Genomic DNA, 24,797 nt, shown 5'->3' on the forward strand with positions numbered 1-24,797 from the left:
GTATACAGAGGACAGAGAGCTACACTACAGCGTATACAGAGAGTACAGAGCGCTACACTACAGCGTATACAGAGAGGACGGAGCGCTACACTACAGCGTATACAGAGGACAGAGCGCTACACTACAGCGTATACAGAGAGGACAGAGCGCTACACTACAGCGTATACAGAGAGGACAGAGCGCTACACTACAGCGTATACAGAGAGGACAGAGCGCTATACTACAGCGTATACAGAGAGGACAGAGCGCTACACTACAGCGTATACAGAGAGGACAGAGCGCTACACTACAGCGTATACAGAGAGGACAGAGTGCTACACTACAGCGTATACAGAGAGGACAGAGCGCTACACTACAGCGTATACAGAGAGGGCGGAGGACAGAGTGCTACACTACAGCGTATACAGAGAGGGCGGAGGACAGAACGCTACACTACAGCGTATACAGAGAGGGCGGAGGACAGAGCGCTACACTACAGCGTATACAGAGAGGACAGAGCGCTACACTACAGCGTATACAGAGAGGGCGGAGGACAGAGCGCTACACTACAGCGTATACAGAGATGGCGGAGGACAGAGCGCTACACTACAGCGTATACAGAGAGGGCGGAGGACAAAGCGCTACACTACAGCGTATACAGAGAGGACAGAGTGCTACACTACAGCGTATACAGAGAGGGCGGAGGACAGAGTGGTACACTACAGCGTATACAGAGAGGGCGGAGGACAGAGTGCGACACTACAGCGTATACAGAGAGGGCAGAGTACAGAGCGCTACACTACAGCGTATACAGAGAGGACAAAGCGCTACACTACAGCGTATACAGAGGACAGAGTGCTACACTACAGCGTATACAGAGAGGACAGAGCGCTACACTACAGCGTATACAGAGGACAGAGTGCTACACTACAGCGTATACAGAGAGGGCGGAGGACAGAGCGCTACACTACAGCGTATACAGAGAGGGCGGAGGACAGAGCGCTACACTACAGCGTATACAGAGAGGGCGGAGGACAGAGCGCTACACTACAGCGTATACAGAGAGGACAGAGTGCTACACTACAGCGTATACAGAGAGAGTGGAGGACAGAGCGCTACACTACAGCGTATACAGAGAGGACAGAGTGCTACACTACAGCGTATACAGAGAGGGCGGAGGACAGAGCGCTACACTACAGCGTATACAGAGAGGACAGAATGCTACACTACAGCGTATACAGAGAGGACAGAGCGCTACACTACAGCGTATACAGAGAGGGCGGAGGACAGAGCGCTACACTACAGCGTATACAGAGAGGACAGAGTGCTACACTACAGCGTATACAGAGAGGGCAGAGGACAGAGTGCTACACTACAGCGTATATAGAGAGGGCAGAGGACAGAGCGCTACACTACAGCGTATACAGAGAGGGCAGAGGACAGAGTGCGACACTACAGCGTATATAGAGAGGACGGAGGACAGAGTGCTACACTACAGCGTATACAGAGAGGGTGGAGGACAGAGTGCTACACTACAGCGTATACAGAGAGGGTGGAGGACAGAGTGCGACACTACAGCATATACAGAGAGGACAGAGTGATACACTACAGCGTATACAGAGAGGGCGGAGGACAGAGCTCTACACTACAGCGTATACAGAGAGGACAGAGTGCGACACTACAGCGTATACAGAGAGGACAGAGTGCGACACTACAGCGTATACAGAGAGGACAGAGTGCGACACTACAGCGTATACAGAGAGGACAGAGTGCTACACTACAGCGTATACAGAGAGGACGGAGGACAGAGCGCTACACTACAGCGTATACAGAGAGGGCGGAGAACAGAGTGCGACACTACAGCGTATACAGAGAGGGCGGAGGACAGAGCGCTACACTACAGCGTATACAGAGAGGGCGGAGGACAGAGCGCTACACTACAGCGTATACAGAGAGGGCGGAGGACAGAGCGCTACACTACAGCGTATACAGAGAGGACGGAGTACAGAGTGCTACACTACAGCGTATACAGAGAGGGCGGAGGACAGAGTGCGACACTACAGCGTATACAGAGAGGGCAGAGGACAGAGTGCGACACTACAGCGTATACAGAGAGGGCGGAGGACAGAGTGCGACACTACAGCGTATACAGAGAGGGCGGAGGACAGAGCGCTACACTACAGCGTATACAGAGAGGGCGGAGGACAGAGCGCTACACTACAGCGTATACAGAGAGGACAGAGTGCTACACTACAGCGTATACAGAGAGGGCGGAGGACAGAGTGCGACACTACAGCGTATACAGAGAGGGCAGAGTACAGAGCGCTACACTACAGCGTATACAGAGAGGACAAAGCGCTACACTACAGCGTATACAGAGGACAGAGTGCTACACTACAGCGTATACAGAGGACAGAGCGCTACACTACAGCGTATACAGAGAGTACAGAGCGCTACACTACAGCGTATACAGAGAGGACAGAGCGCTACACTACAGCGTATACAGAGGACAGAGTGCTACACTACAGCGTATACAGAGAGGGCGGAGGACAGAGCGCTACACTACAGCGTATACAGAGAGGGCGGAGGACAGAGCGCTACACTACAGCGTATACAGAGAGGACAGAGTGCTACACTACAGCGTATACAGAGAGGGCGGAGGACAGAGCGCTACACTACAGCGTATACAGAGAGGGCGGAGGACAGAGTGCGACACTACAGCGTATACAGAGAGGACGGAGGACAGAGTGCGACACTACAGAGTATACAGAGAGGGCGGAGGACAGAGTGCTACACTACAGAGTATACAGAGAGGGCGGAGGACAGAGCGCTACACTACAGCGTATACAGAGAGGGAGGAGGACAGAGTGCGACACTACAGCGTATACAGAGAGGGAGGAGGACAGAGCGCGATACTACAGCGTATACAGAGAGGGCGGAGGACAGAGTGCGACACTACAGCGTATACAGAGAGGGTGGAGGACAGAGCGCTACACTACAGAGTATACAGAGAGGGCGGAGGACAGAGCGCTACACTACAGCGTATACAGAGAGGGCGGAGGACAGAGTGCTACACTACAGCGTATACAGAGAGGGCGGAGGACAGAGTGCTACACTACAGCGTATACAGAGAGGGCGGAGGACAGAGCGCTACACTACAGCGTATACAGAGAGGACAGAGCGCTACACTACAGCGTATACAGAGAGGACAGAGCGCTACACTACAGCGTATACAGAGAGGACAGAGTGCTACACTACAGCGTATACAGAGAGGACTGAGCACTACACTACAGCGTATACAGAGAGGACAGAGCGCTACACTACAGCGTATACAGAGAGGACAGAGCGCTACACTACAGCGTATACAGAGCGCTACACTACAGCGTATACAGAGAGGACAGAGTGCTACACTACAGCGTATACAGAGAGGACAGAGCGCTACACTACAGCGTATACAGAGAGGGCGGAGGACAGAGTGCTACACTACAGCGTATACAGAGAGGGCGGAGGACAGAGCGCTACACTACAGCGTATACAGAGAGGGCGGAGGACAGAGCGCTACACTACAGCGTATACAGAGATGGCGGAGGACAGAGCGCTACACTACAGCATATACAGAGAGGGCGGAGGACAAAGCGCTACACTACAGCGTATACAGAGAGGGCGGAGGACAGAGCGCTACACTACAGCGTATACAGAGAGGACAGAGTGCTACACTACAGCGTATACAGAGAGGGCGGAGGACAGAGTGGTACACTACAGCGTATACAGAGAGGACAGAGTGCTACACTACAGCGTATACAGAGAGGACAGAGCGCTACACTACAGCGTATACAGAGGACAGAGTGCTACACTACAGCGTATACAGAGAGGGCGGAGGACAGAGCGCTACACTACAGCGTATACAGAGAGGGCGGAGGACAGAGCGCTACACTACAGCGTATACAGAGAGGACAGAGTGCTACACTACAGCGTATACAGAGAGAGCGGAGGACAGAGCGCTACACTACAGCGTATACAGAGAGGACAGAGTGCTACACTACAGCGTATACAGAGAGGGCGGAGGACAGAGCGCTACACTACAGCGTATACAGAGAGGACAGAGTGCTACACTACAGCGTATACAGAGAGGACAGAGCGCTACACTACAGCGTATACAGAGAGGGCGGAGGACAGAGCGCTACACTACAGCGTATACAGAGAGGACAGAGTGCTACACTACAGCGTATACAGAGAGGGCAGAGGACAGAGTGCTACACTACAGCGTATACAGAGAGGACAGAGTGCTACACTACAGCGTATACAGAGAGGACAGAGCGCTACACTATAGCGTATACAGAGAGGGCAGAGGACAGAGCGCTACACTACAGCGTATACAGAGAGGGCGGAGGACAGAGTGCGACACTACAGCGTATATAGAGAGGACGGAGGACAGAGTGCTACACTACAGCGTATACAGAGAGGACGGAGGACAGAGTGCTACACTACAGCGTATACAGAGAGGGCGGAGGACAGAGCGCTACACTACAGCGTATACAGAGAGGGCGGAGGACAGAGCGCTACACTACAGCGTATACAGAGAGGGCGGAGGACAGAGCGCTACACTACAGCGTATACAGAGAGGGCGGAGGACAGAGCGCTACACTACAGCGTATACAGAGAGGGTGGAGGACAGAGCGCTACACTACAGCGTATATAGAGAGGACAGAGCGCTACACTACAGCGTATACAGAGAGGGTGGAGGACAGAGTGCTACACTACAGCGTATACAGAGAGGACAGAGTGCTACACTACAGCATATACAGAGGGCGGAGGACAGAGTGCTACACTACAGCGTATACAGAGAGGGTGGAGGACAGAGTGCTACACTACAGCGTATACAGAGAGGGCGGAGGACAGAGCGCTACACTACAGCGTATACAGAGAGGGCGGAGGACAGAGCGCTACACTACAGCGTATACAGAGAGGGTGGAGGACAGAGCGCTACACTACAGCGTATATAGAGAGGACAGAGCGCTACACTACAGCGTATACAGAGAGGGTGGAGGACAGAGTGCTACACTACAGCGTATACAGAGAGGGCGGAGGACAGAGCGCTACACTACAGCGTATACAGAGAGGGCGGAGGACAGAGCGCTACACTACAGCGTATACAGAGAGGGCGGAGGACAGAGCGCTACACTACAGCGTATACAGAGAGGGCGGAGGACAGAGCGCTACACTACAGCGTATACAGAGAGGGCGGAGGACAGAGCGCTACACTACAGCGTATACAGAGAGGGCGGAGGACAGAGCGCTACACTACAGCGTATACAGAGAGGGCGGAGGACAGAGTGCTACACTACAGCATATACAGAGAGGGCGGAGGACAGAGTGCTACACTACAGCGTATACAGAGAGGGCGGAGGACAGAGTGCGACACTACAGCGTATACAGAGAGGGCGGAGGACAGAGCGCTACACTACAGCGTATACAGAGAGGGCGGAGGACAGAGCGCTACACTACAGCGTATACAGAGAGGGGGGGAGGACAGAGCGCTACACTACAGCGTATACAGAGAGGGCGGAGGACAGAGTGCGACACTACAGCGTATACAGAGAGGGCGGAGGACAGAGTGCGACACTACAGCGTATACAGAGAGGGCGGAGGACAGAGCGCTACACTACAGTGTATACAGAGAGGACAGAGCGCTACACTACAGTGTATACAGAGAGGACAGAGCGCTACACTACAGCGTATACAGAGAGGGCGGAGGACAGAGCGCTACACTACAGCGTATACAGAGAGGGCGGAGGACAGAGTGCTACACTACAGCGTATACAGAGAGGGCGGAGGACAGAGTGCTACACTACAGCATATACAGAGAGGGCGGAGGACAGAGTGCTACACTACAGCGTATACAGAGGTGGCGGAGGACAGAGCGCGACACTACAGCGTATACAGAGAGGACAGAGTGCTACACTACAGCGTATACAGAGAGGGCGGAGAACAGAGCGCGACACTACAGCGTATACAGAGAGGGCGGAGGACAGAGCGCTACACTACAGCGTATACAGAGAGGGCGGAGGACAGAGTGCTACACTACAGCGTATACAGAGAGGGCGGAGGACAGAGTGCTACACTACAGTGTATACAGAGAGGGCGGAGGACAGAGTGCGACACTACAGCGTTAACAGAGAGGACAGAGCGCTACACTACAGAGTATACAGAGAGGGCGGAGGACAGAGCGCTACACTACAGCGTATACAGAGAGGGCGGAGGACAGAGTGCGACACTACAGCGTATACAGAGAGGGCGGAGGACAGAGTGCGACACTACAGCGTATACAGAGAGCGCTACACTACAGCGTATACAGAGAGGACGGAGGACAGAGCGCTACACTACAGCGTATACAGAAAGGGCGGAGGACAGAGTGCTACACTACAGCGTATACAGAGAGGGCGGAGGACAGAGTGCGACACTACAGCGTATACAGAGAGGGCGGAGGACAGAGCGCTACACTACAGCGTATACAGAGAGGGCGGAGGACAGAGTGCGACACTACAGCGTATACAGAGAGGGCGGAGGACAGAGCGCTACACTACAGCGTATACAGAGAGGACAGAGTGCTACACTACAGAGTATACAGAAAGGGCGGAGGACAGAGTGCTACACTACAGCGTATACAGAGAGGGCGGAGGACAGAGCGCTACACTACAGCGTATACAGAGAGGGCGGAGGACAGAGTGCGACACTACAGAGTATACAGAGAGGGCGGAGGACAGAGCGCTACACTACAGCGTATACAGAGAGGGCGGAGGACAGAGCGCTACACTACAGCGTATACAGAGAGGACGGAGGACAGAGCGCTATACTACAGCGTATACAGAGAGGGCGGAGGACAGAGTGCTACACTACAGCGTATACAGAGAGGGCGGAGGACAGAGCGCTACACTACAGCGTATACAGAGAGGGCTGAGGACAGAGCGCGACACTACAGCGTATACAGAGAGGGCGGAGGACAGAGCGCTACACTACAGAGTATACAGAGAGGGCAGAGGACAGAGCGCGACACTACAGCGTATACAGAGAGGACAGAGCGCTACACTACAGCGTATACAGAGAGGGCTGAGGACAGAGCGCTACACTACAGCGTATACAGAGAGGGCGGAGGACAGAGCGCTACACTACAGAGTATACAGAGAGGGCAGAGGACAGAGCGCGACACTACAGCGTATACAGAGAGGACAGAGCGCTACACTACAGCGTATACAGAGAGGGCTGAGGACAGAGCGCGACACTACAGCGTATACAGAGAGGGCGGAGGACAGAGCGCTACACTACAGAGTATACAGAGAGGGCAGAGGACAGAGCGCGACACTACAGCGTATACAGAGAGGACAGAGTGCTACACTACAGCGTATACAGAGAGGGTGGAGAACAGAGCGCTACACTACAGCGTATACAGAGAGGGCGGAGGACAGAGCGCTACACTACAGCGTATCCAGAGAGGACAGAGTGCTACACTACAGCGTATACAGAGAGGGCGGAGGACAGAGTGCTACACTACAGCGTATACAGAGAGGGCGGAGGACAGAGTGCTACACTACAGCGTATACAGAGAGGGCGGAGGACAGAGCGCTACACTACAGCGTATACAGAGAGGACGGAGGACAGAGTGCTACACTACAGCGTATACAGAGAGGGTGGAGGACAGAGCGCTACACTACAGTGTATACAGAGAGGGCGGAGGACAGAGTGCGACACTACAGCGTATACAGAGAGGGAGGAGGACAGAGCGCTACACTACAGCGTATACAGAGAGGGCGGAGAACAGAGTGCGACACTACAGCGTATACAGAGAGAGCAGAGGACAGAGCGCTACACTACAGTGTATACAGAGAGGGCGGAGGACAGAGCGCTACACAACAGCGTATACAGAGAGGGAGGAGGACAGAGCGCTACACTACAGCGTATACAGAGAGGGCAGAGGACAGAGCGCTACACTACAGCGTATACAGAGAGGGGGGAGGACAGAGTGCTACACTACAGCGTATACAGAGAGGGCGGAGGACAGAGTGCTACACTACAGCGTATACAGAGAGGGCGGAGGACAGAGCGCTACACTACAGCGTATACAGAGAGGACGGAGGACAGAGCGCTACACTACAGCGTATACAGAGAGGACGGAGGACAGAGTGCTACACTACAGCGTATACAGAGAGGGCGGAGGACAGAGCGCTACACTACAGTGTATACAGAGAGGACAGAGCGCTACACTACAGCGTATACAGAGAGGGCGGAGGACAGAGCGCTACACTACAGCGTATACAGAGAGGACAGAGCGCTACACTACAGCGTATACAGAGAGGGCGGAGGACAGAGCGCTACACTACAGCGTATACAGAGAGGACAGAGTGCTACACTACAGCGTATACAGAGAGGGCGGAGGACAGAGTGCTACACTACAGTGTATACAGAGAGGGCGGAGGACAGAGCGCTACACTACAGCGTATACAGAGAGGGCGGAGGACAGAGCGCTACACTACAGCGTATACAGAGAGGGCGGAGGACAGAGTGCTACACTACAGCGTATACAGAGAGGGCGGAGGACAGAGCGCTACACTACAGTGTATACAGAGAGGACAGAGCGCTACACTACAGCGTATACAGAGAGGGCGGAGGACAGAGCGCTACACTACAGCGTATACAGAGGACAGAGTGCTACACTACAGCGTATACAGAGAGGGCGGAGGACAGAGTGCTACACTACAGCGTATACAGAGAGGGCGGAGGACAGAGCGCTACACTACAGTGTATACAGAGAGGACAGAGCGCTACACTACAGTGTATACAGAGAGGACAGAGCGCTACACTACAGCGTATACAGAGAGGGCGGAGAACAGAGCGCTACACTACAGCGTATACAGAGAGGGTGGAGGACAGAGCGCTACACTACAGTGTATACAGAGAGGACAGAGCGCTACACTACAGTGTATACAGAGAGGACGGAGGACAGAGTGCTACACTACAGCGTATACAGAGAGGGCGGAGGACAGAGCGCTACACTACAGTGTATACAGAGAGGACAGAGCGCTACACTACAGCGTATACAGAGAGGGCGGAGAACAGAGCGCTATACTACAGTGTATACAGAGAGGGCGGAGGACAGAGCGCTACACTACAGTGTATACAGAGAGGACAGAGTGCTACACTACAGCGTATACAGAGAGGGCGGAGAACAGAGCGCTACACTACAGCGTATACAGAGAGGACGGAGGACAGAGCGCTACACTACAGCGTATACAGAGAGGGCGGAGAACAGAGTGCGACACTACAGCGTATACAGAGAGGGCGGAGGACAGAGCGCTACACTACAGCGTATACAGAGGGCGGAGAACAGAGCGCTACACTACAGCGTATACAGAGAGGGCGGAGGACAGAGCGCTACACTACAGCGTATACAGAGAGGGCGGAGAACAGAGCGCTACACTACAGCGTATACAGAGAGGGCGGAGGACAGAGTGCGACACTACAGCGTATACAGAGAGGGCGGAGGACAGAGCGCGACACTACAGCGTATACAGAGAGGACAGAGTGCGACACTACAGCGTATACAGAGAGGACAGAGCGCTACACTACAGTGTATACAGAGAGGACGGAGGACAGAGCGCTACACTGCAGCGTATACAGAGAGGGCCGAGGACAGAGTGCTACACTACAGCGTATACAGAGAGGGCGGAGGACAGAGCGCGACACTACAGCGTATACAGAGAGGGCTGAGGACAGAGCGCTACACTACAGCGTATACAGAGAGGACAGAGTGCGACACTACAGCGTATACAGAGAGGACAGAGCGCTACACTACAGCGTATACAGAGAGGACGGAGGACAGAGCGCTACACTACAGCGTATACAGAGAGGGCCGAGGACAGAGTGCTACACTACAGCGTATACAGAGAGGGCGGAGGACAGAGCGCGACACTACAGCATATACAGGGAGGGCGGAGGACAGAGCGCGACACTACAGCGTATACAGAGAGGACAGAGTGCTACACTACAGCGTATACAGAGGGCGGAGGACAGAGCGAGACACTACAGCGTATACAGAGAGGGCGGAGGACAGAGCGCTACACTACAGTGTATACAGAGAGGGCGGAGGACAGAGCGCTACACTACAGCGTATACAGAGAGGGCGGAGGACAGAGCGCTACACTACAGCGTATACAGAGAGGGCGGAGGACAGAGCGCTACACTACAGCGTATACAGAGAGGGCAGAGGACAGAGCGCTACACTACAGCGTATACAGAGAGGGCGGAGGACAGAGTGCGACACTACAGCGTATACAGAGAGGGCGGAGGACAGAGTGCGACACTACAGCGTATACAGAGAGGGCGGAGGACAGAGCGCGACACTACAGCGTATACAGAGAGGACAGAGTGCGACACTACAGCGTATACAGAGAGGACAGAGCGCTACACTACAGTGTATACAGAGAGGACGGAGGACAGAGCGCTACACTACAGCGTATACAGAGAGGGCCGAGGACAGAGTGCTACACTACAGCGTATACAGAGAGGGCGGAGGACAAAGCGCGACACTACAGCGTATACAGAGAGGGCTGAGGACAGAGCGCTACACTACAGCGTATACAGAGAGGACAGAGTGCAACACTACAGCGTATACAGAGAGGACAGAGCGCTACACTACAGCGTATACAGAGAGGACGGAGGACAGAGCGCTACACTACAGCGTATACAGAGAGGGCGGAGGACAGAGTGCTACACTACAGCGTATACAGAGAGGGCGGAGGACAGAGCGCTACACTACAGCGTATACAGAGAGGGCGGAGGACAGAGTGCTACACTACAGTGTATACAGAGAGGGTGGAGTACAGAGCGCGACACTACAGCGTATACAGAGAGGGTGGAGTACAGAGCGCTACACTACAGCGTATATAGAGAGGGTGGAGGACAGAGCTCTACACTACAGCGTATACAGAGAGGGCGGAGGACAGAGTGCTACACTACAGTGTATACAGAGAGGGTGGAGTACAGAGTGCAACACTACAGCGTATACAGAGAGGGTGGAGTACAGAGCGCTACACTACAGCGTATAAAGAGAGGGTGGAGGACAGAGCGCTACACTACAGCGTATACAGAGAGGGCGGAGGACAGAGCGCTACACTACAGCGTAAACAGAGAGGGCGGAGGACAGAGTGCTACACTACAGTGTATACAGAGAGGGCGGAGGACAGAGCGCGACACTACAGCGTATATAGAGAGGACGGAGGACAGAGCGCTACACTACAGTGTATACAGAGAGGACATAGTGCTACACTACAGCGTATACAGAGAGGGCGGAGGACAGAGCGCTACACTACAGCGTATACAGAGAGGGCGGAGGACAGAGTGCTACACTACAGCGTATACAGAGAGGGCGGAGGACAGAGCGCTACACTACAGCGTATACAGAGAGGGCGGAGGACAGAGCGCGACACTACAGCGTATACAGAGAGGGCGGAGGACAGAGCGCTACACTACAGCGTATACAGAGAGGACAGAGTGCGACACTACAGCGTATACAGAGAGGGCGGAGGACAGAGTGCTACACTACAGCGTATACAGAGAGGGCTGAGGACAGAGCGCGACACTACAGCGTATACAGAGAGGGCGGAGGACAGAGTGCTACACTACAGCGTATACAGAGAGGGCGGAGGACAGAGCGCTACACTACAGCGTATACAGAGAGGGCGGAGGACAGAGCGCTACACTACAGCGTATACAGAGAGGGCGGAGTACAGAGCGCTACACTACAGCGTATACAGAGAGGGCGGAGGACAGAGCGCTACACTACAGCGTATACAGAGAGGGCGGAGGACAGAGCGCTACACTACAGCGTATACAGAGAGGGCGGAGGACAGAGCGCTACACTACAGCGTATACAGAGAGGGCGGAGGACAGAGCGCTACACTACAGCGTATACAGAGAGGGCGGAGGACAGAGCGCTACACTACAGCGTATACAGAGAGGGCAGAGGACAGAGCGCTACACTACAGCGTATACAGAGAGGGCGGAGGACAGAGCGCGACACTACAGCGTATACAGAGAGGGCGGAGGACAGAGCGCGACACTACAGCGTATACAGAGAGGGCGGAGGACAGAGCGCGACACTACAGCGTATACAGAGAGGGCGGAGAACAGAGCGCTACACTACAGCGTATACAGAGAGGGCGGAGGACAGAGCGCTACACTACAGCGTACACAGAGAGGGCGGAGGACAGAGCGCTACACTACAGCGTATACAGAGAGGGCGGAGGACAGAGCGCTACACTACAGCGTATACAGAGAGGGCGGAGGACAGAGCGCTACACTACAGCGTATACAGAGAGGGCCGAGGACAGAATGCGACACTACAGGTGTGACACTACTCTCAGTGTGAGTAGGGAGTGTCACAGTATACTAGAGTGTGAGCAGGAGTGTGTGACACTACATGCAGTGTGAACAGGAGTGTGTGACAGTACACACAATGTGAACAGGGAGAGTGTGACAGTACACACAATGTGAACAGGGAGTGTGTGACACTACACTAGAGGGTGAGTAGGTAGTGTGTGACACTACATGCAGTGTGAGCAGGGAATGTGTGACAGTACACACAATGTGAACAGGGAGAGTGTGACACTACACTAGAGTGTGAGCAGGGAGTGTGTGACACCATACTAGAGTGTGAGCAGGGAGTGTGTGACACCATACTAGAGTGTGAGCAGGGAGTATGTGACACTACACTAGAGTGTGAGCAGGGAGTGTGTGACACTACACTAGAGTGTGAGCAGGGAGTGTGTGACACCACATGCAGTGTGAGTAGGAAGTGTGGGACACTACACTAGAGTGTGAGCAGGGAGTGTGTGACTCTACACTAGAGTGTGAGCAGGGAGTGTGTGACACCATACTAGTGGGTGAGCAGGGAGTGTGTGACACCATACTAGAGTGTGAGCTGGGAGTGTATGACTCTACACTAGAGTGTGAGCAGGGAGTGTGTGACTCTACACTAGAGTGTGAGCTGGGAGTGTGTGACACCACATGCAGTGTGAGTAGGGAGTGTGGGACACTACACTAGAGTGTTAACAGGGAGTGTGTGATACCACATGCAGTGTGAGCAGGGCGTGTGTGACACTATACTAGAGGGTGAGCAAGGACTGTGTGACACTACACTAGAGTGTGAACAGGGAGCGTGTGACAATACAAACAATGTGAACAGGGAGTGTGTGACACTACACTAGAGTGTGAGCAGGGAGTGTGTGACACCATACTAGAGTGTGAGCAGGGAGTGTGTGACACCATACTAGAGTGTGAGCAGGGAGTATGTGACACTACACTAGAGTGTGAGCAGGGAGTGTGTGACACTACACTAGAGTGTGAGCAGGGAGTGTGTGACACCACATGCAGTGTGAGTAGGAAGTGTGGGACACTACACTAGAGTGTGAGCAGGGAGTGTGTGACTCTACACTAGAGTGTGAGCAGGGAGTGTGTGACACCATACTAGTGGGTGAGCAGGGAGTGTGTGACACCATACTAGAGTGTGAGCTGGGAGTGTATGACTCTACACTAGAGTGTGAGCAGGGAGTGTGTGACTCTACACTAGAGTGTGAGCTGGGAGTGTGTGACACCACATGCAGTGTGAGTAGGGAGTGTGGGACACTACACTAGAGTGTTAACAGGGAGTGTGTGATACCACATGCAGTGTGAGCAGGGCGTGTGTGACACTATACTAGAGGGTGAGCAAGGACTGTGTGACACTACACTAGAGTGTGAACAGAGAGTGTGTGACTCTACATTAGAGTGTGAGCAGGGAGTGTGTGACACTACACTAGAGTGTGAGCAGGGAGTGTGTGACACTACACTAGAGTGTGAGCAGGGAGTGTGTGACACCACATGCAGTGTGAGCAGGGAGTGTGTGACTCTACACTAGAGTGTTAGCAGGGAGTGTGTGATACCACATGCAGTGTGAGCAGGGCGTGTGTGACACTATACTAGAGGGTGAGCAAGGACTGTGTGACACTACACTAGAGTGTGAACAGAGAGTGTGTGACTCTACATTAGAGTGTGAGCAGGGAGTGTGTGACACTACACTAGAGTGTGAGCAGGGAGTGTGTGACACTACACTAGAGTGTGAGCAGGGAGTGTGTGACACCACATGCAGTGTGAGTAGGGAGTGTGGGACACTACACTAGAGTGTGAGCAGGGATATGTGACACCACACTAGAGTGTGAGCAGGGAGTGTGTGACACCATACTAGAGAGTGAGCAGGGAGTGTGTGACACCATACTAGAGAGTGAGCAGGGAGTGTGTGACACCATACTACAGTGTGAGCTGGGAGTGTGTGACACCATACTAGAGTGTGAGCTGGGAGTGTGTGACACCATACTAGAGTGTGAGCTGGGAGTGTGAGACTCTACACTAGAGTGTGAGCAGGGAGTGTGTGATACCATACTTGAGTGTGAGCTGGGAGTGTATGACTCTACACTAGAGTGTGAGCAGGGAGTGTGTGACACCACATGCAGTGTGAGTAGGTAGTGTGGGACACTACACTAGAGTGTGAGCAGGGAGTGTGTGACTCTACACTAGAGTGTGAGCAGGGAGTGTGTGAAACCACACTAGAGTGTGAGCAGGGAGTGTGTGACACCATACTAGAGGGTGAGCAGGGAGTGTGTGACACCATACTAGAGGGTGAGCAGGGAGTGTGTGACACCATACTAGAGGGTGAGCAGGGAGTGTGTGACACCATACTAGAGTGTGAGCTGGGAGTGTATGACTCTACACTAGAGTGTGAGCAGGGAGTGTGTGACTCTACACTAGAGTGTGAGCAGGGAGTGTGTGACACCATACTAGTGGGTGAGCAGGGAGTGTGTGACACCATACTAGAGGGTGAGCAGGGAGTGTGTGACACCATACAAGAGTGTGAGCTGGGAGTGTATGACTCTACACTAGAGTGTGAGCAGGGAGTGTGTGACTCTACACTAGAGTGTGAGCTGGGAGTGTGTGACACCACATGCAGTGTGAGTAGGGAGTGTGGGACACTACACTAGAGTGTTAACAGGGAGTGTGTGATACCACATGCAGTGTGAGCAGGGCGTGTGTGACACTATACTAGAGGGTGAGCAAGGACTGTGTGACACTACACTAGAGTGTGAACAGAGTGTGTGACTCTACATTAGAGTGTGAGCAGGGAGTGTGTGACACTACACTAGAGTGTGAGCAGGGAGTGTGTGACACTACACTAGAGTGTGAGCAGGGAGTGTGTGACACCACATGCAGTGTGAGCAGGGAGTGTGTGACTCTACACTAGAGTGTTAGCAGGGAGTGTGTGATACCACATGCAGTGTGAGCAGGGCGTGTGTGACACTATACTAGAGGGTGAGCAAGGACTGTGTGACACTACACTAGAGTGTGAACAGAGAGTGTGTGACTCTACATTAGAGTGTGAGCAGGGAGTGTGTGACACTACACTAGAGTGTGAGCAGGGAGTGTGTGACACTACACTAGAGTGTGAGCAGGGAGTGTGTGACACCACATGCAGTGTGAGTAGGGAGTGTGGGACACTACACTAGAGTGTGAGCAGGGATATGTGACACCACACTAGAGTGTGAGCAGGGAGTGTGTGACACCATACTAGAGAGTGAGCAGGGAGTGTGTGACACCATACTAGAGAGTGAGCAGGGAGTGTGTGACACCATACTAGAGTGTGAGCTGGGAGTGTGTGACACCATACTAGAGTGTGAGCTGGGAGTGTGTGACACCATACTAGAGTGTGAGCTGGGAGTGTGAGACTCTACACTAGAGTGTGAGCAGGGAGTGTGTGATACCATACTTGAGTGTGAGCTGGGAGTGTATGACTCTACACTAGAGTGTGAGCAGGGAGTGTGTGACACCACATGCAGTGTGAGTAGGTAGTGTGGGACACTACACTAGAGTGTGAGCAGGGAGTGTGTGACTCTACACTAGAGTGTGAGCAGGGAGTGTGTGAAACCACACTAGAGTGTGAGCAGGGAGTGTGTGACACCATACTAGAGGGTGAGCAGGGAGTGTGTGACACCATACTAGAGGGTGAGCAGGGAGTGTGTGACACCATACTAGAGGGTGAGCAGGGAGTGTGTGACACCATACTAGAGTGTGAGCTGGGAGTGTATGACTCTACACTAGAGTGTGAGCAGGGAGTGTGTGACTCTACACTAGAGTGTGAGCTGGGAGTGTGTGACACCACATGCAGTGTGAGTAGGGAGTGTGGGACACTACACTAGAGTGTGAGCAGGGAGTGTGTGACTCTACACTAGAGTGTTAGCAGGGAGTGTGTGATACCACATGCAGTGTGAGCAGGGCGTGTGTGACACTATACTAGAGGGTGAGCAAGGACTGTGTGACACTACACTAGAGTGTGAACAGAGAGTGTGTGACTCTACATTAGAGTGTGAGCAGGGAGTGTGTGACACTACACTAGAGTGTGAGCAGGGAGTGTGTGACACCACATGCAGTGTGAGTAGGGAGTGTGGGACACTACACTAGAGTGTGAGCAGGGATATGTGACACCACACTAGAGTGTGAGCAGGGAGTGTGTGACACCATACTAGAGAGTGAGCAGGGAGTGTGTGACACCATACTAGAGTGTGAGCTGGGAGTGTGTGACACCATACTAGAGTGTCAGCTGGGAGTGTGTGACACCATACTAGAGTGTGAGCTGGGAGTGTATGACTCTACACTAGAGTGTGAGCTGGGAGTGTATGACTCTACACTAGAGTGTGAGCAGGGAGTGTGTGACTCTACACTAGAGTGTGAGCAGGGAGTGTGTGACTCTACACTAGAGTGTGAGCAGGGAGTGTGTGACTCTACACTAGAGTGTGAGCTGGGAGTGTGTGATACCACATGCAGTGTGAGCAGGGAGTGTGTGACTCTACACTAGAGTGTGAGCAGGAGGTGTGTGACACCACACTAGAGTGTGAGCAGGGAGTGTGTGACACCATACTAGAGGGTGAGCAGGGAGTGTGTGACACCACACTAGAGTGTGAGCTGGGAGTGTATGACTCTACACTAGAGTGTGAGCAGGGAGTGTGTGACTCTACACTAGAGTGTGAGCAGGGAGTATGTGACACCACACTAGAGTGTGAGCAGGGAGTATGTGACACCATACTAGAGTGTGAGCAGGGAGTGTGTGACTCTACACTAGAGTGTGAGCAGGGAGTATGTGACACCACACTAGAGTGTGAGCAGGGAGTATGTGACACCACACTAGAGTGTGAGCAGGGAGTGTGTGACACCATACTAGAGGGTGAGCAGGGAGTGTGTGACACCACACTAGAGTGTGAGCAGGGAGTATGTGACACCACACTAGAGTGTGAGCAGGGAGTATGTGACACCACACTAGAGTGTGAGCAGGGAGTATGTGACACCACACTAGAGTGTGAGCAGGGAGTGTGTGACACCATACTAGAGTGTGAGCTGGGAGTGTATGACTCTACACTAGAGTGTGAGCAGCGAGTGTGTGATACCACATGCAGTGTGAGCAGGGAGTGTGTGACTCTACACTAGAGTGTGAGCTGGGAGTGTGTGACACCACATGCAGTGTGAGCAGGGAGTGTGTGACACCACATGCAGTGTGAGCAGGGAGTGTGTGACACCACATGCAGTGTGAGCAGGGAGTGTGTGACACCACATGCAGTGTGAGCAGGGAGTGTGTGACACCACATGCAGTGTGAGCAGGGAGTGTGTGACACCACATGCAGTGTGAGCAGGGAGTGTGTGACACCACATGCAGTGTGAGCAGGGAGTGTGTGACACCACATGCAGTGTGAGCAGGGAGTGTGTGACACCACATGCAGTGTGAGCAGGAAGTGTGTGACACCACATGCAGTGTGAGCAGGGAGTGTGTGACACCACATGCAGTGTGAGCAGGGAGAAGGTGCATTATACGTGATCTTACCATTCTTTCCACAGAAGCTGCGATTGAATCCGTGGTGACAAATCTCTCTGGCCCCAGTGGCAGTGGTTCCGTGGTAGAGGATATGCTCAATGGGCGTGTTGGGGTCATGTACCAGCATGCTCTGCTTCTTAAGCTGGTACTGGTTATAAAGCAGGGTGTTGTGCACCCTTTGGACCTACAAAACCACACAGGCAAATTATCAGCTCAGAATATTTACAACACAAGAATGTTTCAATGAGATATACTGTAACGGGAGTGAGATATACTGTATAGGCAGTGAGATATACTGTATAGGCAGTGATATATACTGTATAGGCAGTGAGATATACTGTAATGGCAGTGAGATATACTGTAATGGCAGTGAGATATACTGTAATGGCAGTGAGATATACTGTAATGGCAGTGAGATATACTGTAACGGGAGTGAGATATACTGTAACAGCAGTGAGATATACTGTAACGGCAGTGAGACATACTGTAACGGCAGTGAGACATACTGTAACGGCAATGATATATACTGTAACGGCAATGAGATATACTGTAACGGCAGTGAGATATACTGTAACTGCAGTGAGATATACTGTAACGGCAGTGAGATATACTGTAACGGCAGTGAGATATACTGTAACGGCAATTAGATATACTGTAACGGCAGTGAGATATACTGTAACGGCAGTGAGATATACTGTAACGGCAGTGAGATATACTGTAATGGCCTTCAGTGAGATATACTGTAATGGCAATGAGATATACTGTAACGGCAGTGAGATATACTGTAATGGCCTTCAGTGAGATATACTGTAATGGCAATGAGATATACTGTAACGGCAGTGAGATATAATGTAACGGCAGTGAGATATACTGTAACGGCAATGAGATATACTGTAACGGCAATGAGATATACTGTAACGGCAATGAGATATACTGTAATGGCAGTGAGATATACTGTAACGGCAGTGAGATATACCGTAACGACAGTGAGATATACCGTAACGGCAGTGAGATATAATGTAACGGCAGTGAAATATACTGTAACGGCAATGAGATATAATGTAACGGCAATGAGATATAATGTAACGGCAATGAGATATAATGTAACGGCAATGAGATATACTGTAATGGCAGTGAGATATACCGTAACGACAATGAGATATACTGTAATGACAGTGAGATATACCGTAATGACAGTGAGATATACCGTAACGGCAGTGAGATATACCGTAACGGCAGTGAAATATACTGTAACGGCAGTGAAATATACTGTAACGGCAGTGAGATATAATGTAACGGCAGTGAGATATACTGTAATGGCCTTCAGTGAGATATACTGTAATGGCAATGAGATATACTGTAACGGCAGTGAGATATACTGTAACGGCAATGAGATATACTGTAACGGCAGTGAGATATACTGTAACGGCAGTGAGATATACTGTAATGGCCTTCAGTGAGATATACTGTAATGGCCTTCAGTGAGATATACTGTAATGGCAATGAGATATACTGTAACGGCAGTGAGATATACTGTAACGGCAGTGAGATATACTGTAATGGCCTTCAGTGAGATATACTGTAATGGCCTTCAGTGAGATATACTGTAATGGCAATGAGATATACTGTAACGGCAGTGAGATATACTGTAACGGCAGTGAGATATACTGTAACGGCAGTGAGATATACTGTAACGGCAGTGAGATATAATGTAACGGCAGTGAGATATACTGTAACGGCAATGAGATATACTGTAACGGCAGTGAGATATACTGTAACGGCAATGAGATATACTGTAATGGCAATGAGATATACTGTAATGGCAGTGAGATATACTGTAACGGCAGTGAGATATACCGTAATGACAGTGAGATATACCGTAACGGCAGTGAGATATAATGTAACGGCAGTGAAATATACTGTAACGGCACTGAGATATAATGTAACGGCAATGAGATATACTGTAATGGCAGTGAGATATACCGTAACGACAATGAGATATACTGTAATGACAGTGAGATATACCGTAATGACAGTGAGATATACCGTAACGGCAGTGAGATATAATGTAACGGCAGTGAAATATACTGTAACGGCAGTGAGATATACTGTAATGGCAGTGAGATATACTGTAACGGCAGTGAGATATACTGTATAGGCAATGAGAAATACTGTAATGGCAATGAGATATACTGTAACGGCAATGAGATATACTGTAATGGCAGTGAGATATACCGTAATGACAGTGAGATATACCGTAATGACAGTGAGATATACCGTAACGGCAGTGAGATATAATGTAACGGCAGTGAGATATACTGTAACGGCAGTGAGATATACTGTAATGGCAATGAGATATACCGTAATGACAATGAGATATACCGTAACGGCAGTGAGATATACTGTAACGGCAGTGAGATATACTGTAATGGCAATGAGATATACCGTAACGGCAGTGAGATATACTGTAAAGGCAATGAGATATACTGTAATGGCAATGAGATATACCGTAACGGCAGTGAGATATACTGTAACGGCAATGAGATATACTGTAATGGGAGAGAGATATACCGTAATGGCAATGAGATATACTGTAACGGCAATGAGATATACTGTAACGGCAGGATGTGCAGGCAAGTGACACAAAGAGCCTATGACACGTAACTTGGTTCCGAGAGACAGAAATGACCGGGATCACAAGGCTATCATGGTGGTTATTATTCACCTTTCTCTATGCCACACGCCTCACTCTATACTGTAATGGCAGTGAGATCAGTGAGATATACTGTAATGGCAGTGAGATATAATGTAACGGCAATGAGATATACTGTAAAGGCAATGAGATATACTGTAACGGCAGTGAGATATACTGTAACGGCAGTGAGATATAATGTAACGGCAATGAGATATACTGTAACGGCAGTGAGATATACTGTAACGGCAGTGAGATATACTGTAACGGCAGTGAGATATAATGTAACGGCAGTGAGATATACTGTAACAGCAGTGAGATATACTGTAACGGCAGTGAGATATACTGTATCGGCAGTGAGATATACTGTAACGGCAGGATGTGCAGGCAAGTGACACAAAGAGCCTATGACACGTAACTTAGTTCCGAGAGACAGAAATGACCGGGATCACAAGGCTATCATGGTGGTTATTATTCACCTTTCTCTATGCCACACGCCTCACTCTATACACAAGTATTTGTTGCTCCTGTATAGTATTATAAAGTGTAGAAATCTTCAGCATAATTGTTTAGAAGGCTGTAGTAAGTAATACCGCCATGTCCGCTGTCTGAAAGGGGCTACTGAGTCGTGGTGGTGAGGAGAGAGCCCACTGGCATCGTATCGCCGGTAACCAGAAGTCGCACCCGGGCTGGAACCGGAAGTGACGTACGTTTCGCTAGCTGGGGCTTGATCACTGTCGCCTAGTGACAGACCTCCTGGCATGAGCTTATATGTATCGCGACTGCCATTTTTGCTGTGATTCCTACGTATTTCATAGACTAATTCCCAACCTTAGTTTATCACTCCTAGTAATTGTTTTAACTTTATACCCATTCACAGCTGTCATAGCCGATTCTTTTCCTTCTGTGTTACTGAATAGTAAATAGTGAAGTAATCCGATTGGACTGCACTGTCTTCTATTGTTTTTATTTGCCAACCAGACTCATTAGTAAGAAGAATAAAATGTCGTTTTTATATTTATTATTTATTAGAATAGAGAATAGGTATACAGCAAGCCTCGCTAGTCACAGAGCAGTTAGCAGTGTTCAGCAGGTATACAGCAAGCCTCGCTAGTCACAGAGCAGTTAGCAGTGTTCAGCAGGTATACAGCAAGCCTCGCTAGTCACAGAGCAGTTAGCAGTGTTCAGCAGGTGTACAGCAAGCCTCGCTAGTCACAGAGCAGTTAGCAGTGTTCAGCAGGTATACAGCAAGCCTCGCTAGTCACAGAGCAGTTAGCAGTGTTCAGCAAGCCTTGCTAGTCACAGAGCAGTTAGCAGTATACAGCGTTCAGCAGGTATACAGCAAGCCTCGCTAGTCTGTCTTGCTGTATACCTGCTGTACACTGCTAACTGCTCTGTGACTAGCGAGGCTTGCTGTATACCTGCTGAACGCTGTATACTGCTAACTGCTCTGTGACTAGTGAGGCTTGCTGTATACCTGCTGAACGCTGTATACTGCTAACTGCTCTGTGACTAGCGAGGCTTGCTGTATACCTGCTGAACGCTGTATACTGCTAACTGCTCTGTGACTAGCGAGGCTTGCTGTATACCTGCTGAACACTGTATACTGCTAACTGCTCTGTGACTAGTGAGGCTTGCTGTACACCTGCTGAACACTGCTAACTGCTCTGTGACTAGCGAAGCTTGCTGTATACCTGCTGAACGCTGTATACTGCTAACTGCTCTGTGACTAGCGAGGCTTGCTGTATACCTGCTGAACACTGCTAACTGCTCTGTGACTAGCGAGGCTTGCTGTATACCTATTCTCTATTCTAATACATAATAAATATAAAAACTACATTTTATTCTTCTTACTAATGAGTCTGGTTGGCAAATAAAAACAATAGAAGACAGTGCAGTCCAATCGGATAACTTCACTATTTACTATTCAGTAACACAAAGAATCGGCTATGACAGCTGTGAATGGGTATAAAGTTAAAACAATTACTAGGAGTGATAAACTAAGGTTGGGAATTAGTCTATGAAATACGTAGGAATCACAGCAAAAATGGCAGTCGCGATACATATAAGCTCATGGTTGGTTCTATATCGGAGGGGCTGAAGGGACCTTGTGACGTATTGAGGGGAGGAGCTACGTCACCGGGGGGAGGAGCTACGGGCGAACAGGGTACCCGAAAAGTACCCTCGCGGGCTCGCTTCGCTCGCCACGCTTCGGGCACGGTGGCTCGCTCCACTCCGCTTCGCTCACCACCTAATTACTAAAGGTAATAGTTGGTGGCGTGGATAGTAGAGGAACTATCCCGCTGGCCTAGCTCCTCCCCCTTGCGTCGTAACTCCTCCCCTTACGGAAAAGGTCCTTTAGCCCACTTGATTCTAGCATCTACCATAAGCTCATGCCAGGAGGTCTGTCACTAGGCGACAGTGATCAAGCCCCAGCTAGCGAAACGTACGTGAACTTCCGGTTCCAGCCCGGGTGCGACTTCCGGTTACCGGCGATACGATGCCGGTGGGCGCTCTCCTCACCACCACGACTCAGTAGCCCCTTTCAGACAGCGGACATGGCGGTATTACTTACTACAGCATTCTAAACAATTATGCTGAAGATTTCTACACTTTATAATACTATACAGGAGCGGGCTCTCTCAGCAGCCGGGATATCCTGTACTGCATTCATAGCATCAGGGTTCCCTGTGCAGCAGTAAAAGAAAGCAGAAGCAAATCCTCTCTTTATTTTTCAAACCAGGGTGGGAGTTTTTTGATGTCTCTCTCATCCTGTATTCAATGCTGCTGCAGATACAGGACAGCAGAAGACTCATTACTCCGGATACCCTGGTTTCTATGGTCTCTCCCTGATACATAAGCTGCACAAGTGTTACTATGTTTTGCAGTATCAGTGAACTTATGCGCTGTTTGATGGTTACATAGAGGTATATTATTGTGCTGTATTTAGTATATTGTGGAATATATTCATCATTAAATCGAGGTTGCTCTATAGCTTTACCACTTATGTACCATATGCATTACTATCTGGGAAGAACAAATCCTTAGTGAGTTTGTGCTGCTGTTTTGTCAGACAGTGAGACCTTGAGCAGTATACAGCTACCCAATCCACAGCGTTTTCTATGCTGTATTCAGTGCATCGCCTAATGTATTTATTATCACATTGCTGCTGTGTAGCTGTACTACTGAGGCACCAGTCATACCATGAATTGGGAGACTATACTCTCAGTGAGTGTGTGATGCTGCTGTGTAGCTGTACTACTGAGGCACCAGTCACACCATGAATTGGGAGAATATACTCCCAGTGAGCGTGTGATACTGCTGTGTAGTTGAACTACTGAGGCACCAGTCACACCATGAATTGGGAGAATATACTCTCAGTGAGCGTGTGATACTGCTGTGTAGTTGAACTACTGAGGCACCAGTCACACCATGAATTGGGAGAATATACTCTCAGGTGAGTGTGTGATGCTGCTGTGTAGCTGTACTACTGAGGCACCAGTCACACCATGAATTGGGAGAATATACTCCCAGTGAGCGTGTGATACTGCTGTGTAGTTGAACTACTGAGGCACCAGTCACACCATGAATTGGGAGAATATACTCTCAGTGAGCGTGTGATGCTGCTATGTAGCTGTACTACTGAGGCACCAGTCACACCATGAATTGGGAGAATATACTCTCAGGTGAGTGTGTGATGCTGCTGTGTAGCTGTACTACTGAGGCACCAGTCACACCATGAATTGGGAGAATATACTCCCAGTGAGCGTGTGATACTGCTGGGTAGTTGAACTACTGAGGCACCAGTCACACCATGAATTGGGAGAATATACTCTCAGTGAGCGTGTGATGCTGCTATGTAGCTGTACTACTGAGGCACCAGTCATACCATGAATTGGGAGAATATACTCTCAGTGAGTGTGTGATGCTGCTGTGTAGCTGTACTACTGAGGCACCGGTCATACCATGAATTGGGAGAATATACTCTCAGTGAGTGTGTGATGCTGCTATGTAGCTGTACTACTGAGGCACCAGTTATACCATGAATTGGGACAATATACTCTCAGTGAGCGTGTGATGTTGCAGTGTAGTTGTACTACTGAGGCACCAGTTACACCATGAATTGGGAGTATATACTCTCAGTGAGTGTGTGATGCTGCTGTGTAGCTGTACTACTGAGGACCC

The 24,797-nt window shown here is 50.7% G+C and overlaps 1 protein-coding gene across 1 annotated transcript in view; it reads right to left on the reverse strand.

Annotated features, from left to right (window-relative positions):
• Nucleotides 1-24,797, reverse strand: part of PARP10 (poly(ADP-ribose) polymerase family member 10) — a 279,539-nt gene that overhangs the window by 22,765 nt on the left and 231,977 nt on the right. The window contains exon 10 of the mRNA XM_063921070.1: nt 17,930-18,104. Coding sequence (XP_063777140.1) covers nt 17,930-18,104 — 175 coding nt within the window. The remainder of the gene's footprint in view (nt 1-17,929; nt 18,105-24,797) is intronic.

This window comes from Pseudophryne corroboree, chromosome 5, assembly GCF_028390025.1.
Source record: "Pseudophryne corroboree isolate aPseCor3 chromosome 5, aPseCor3.hap2, whole genome shotgun sequence".
In the NCBI taxonomy this organism is placed as follows: domain Eukaryota; kingdom Metazoa; phylum Chordata; class Amphibia; order Anura; family Myobatrachidae; genus Pseudophryne; species Pseudophryne corroboree.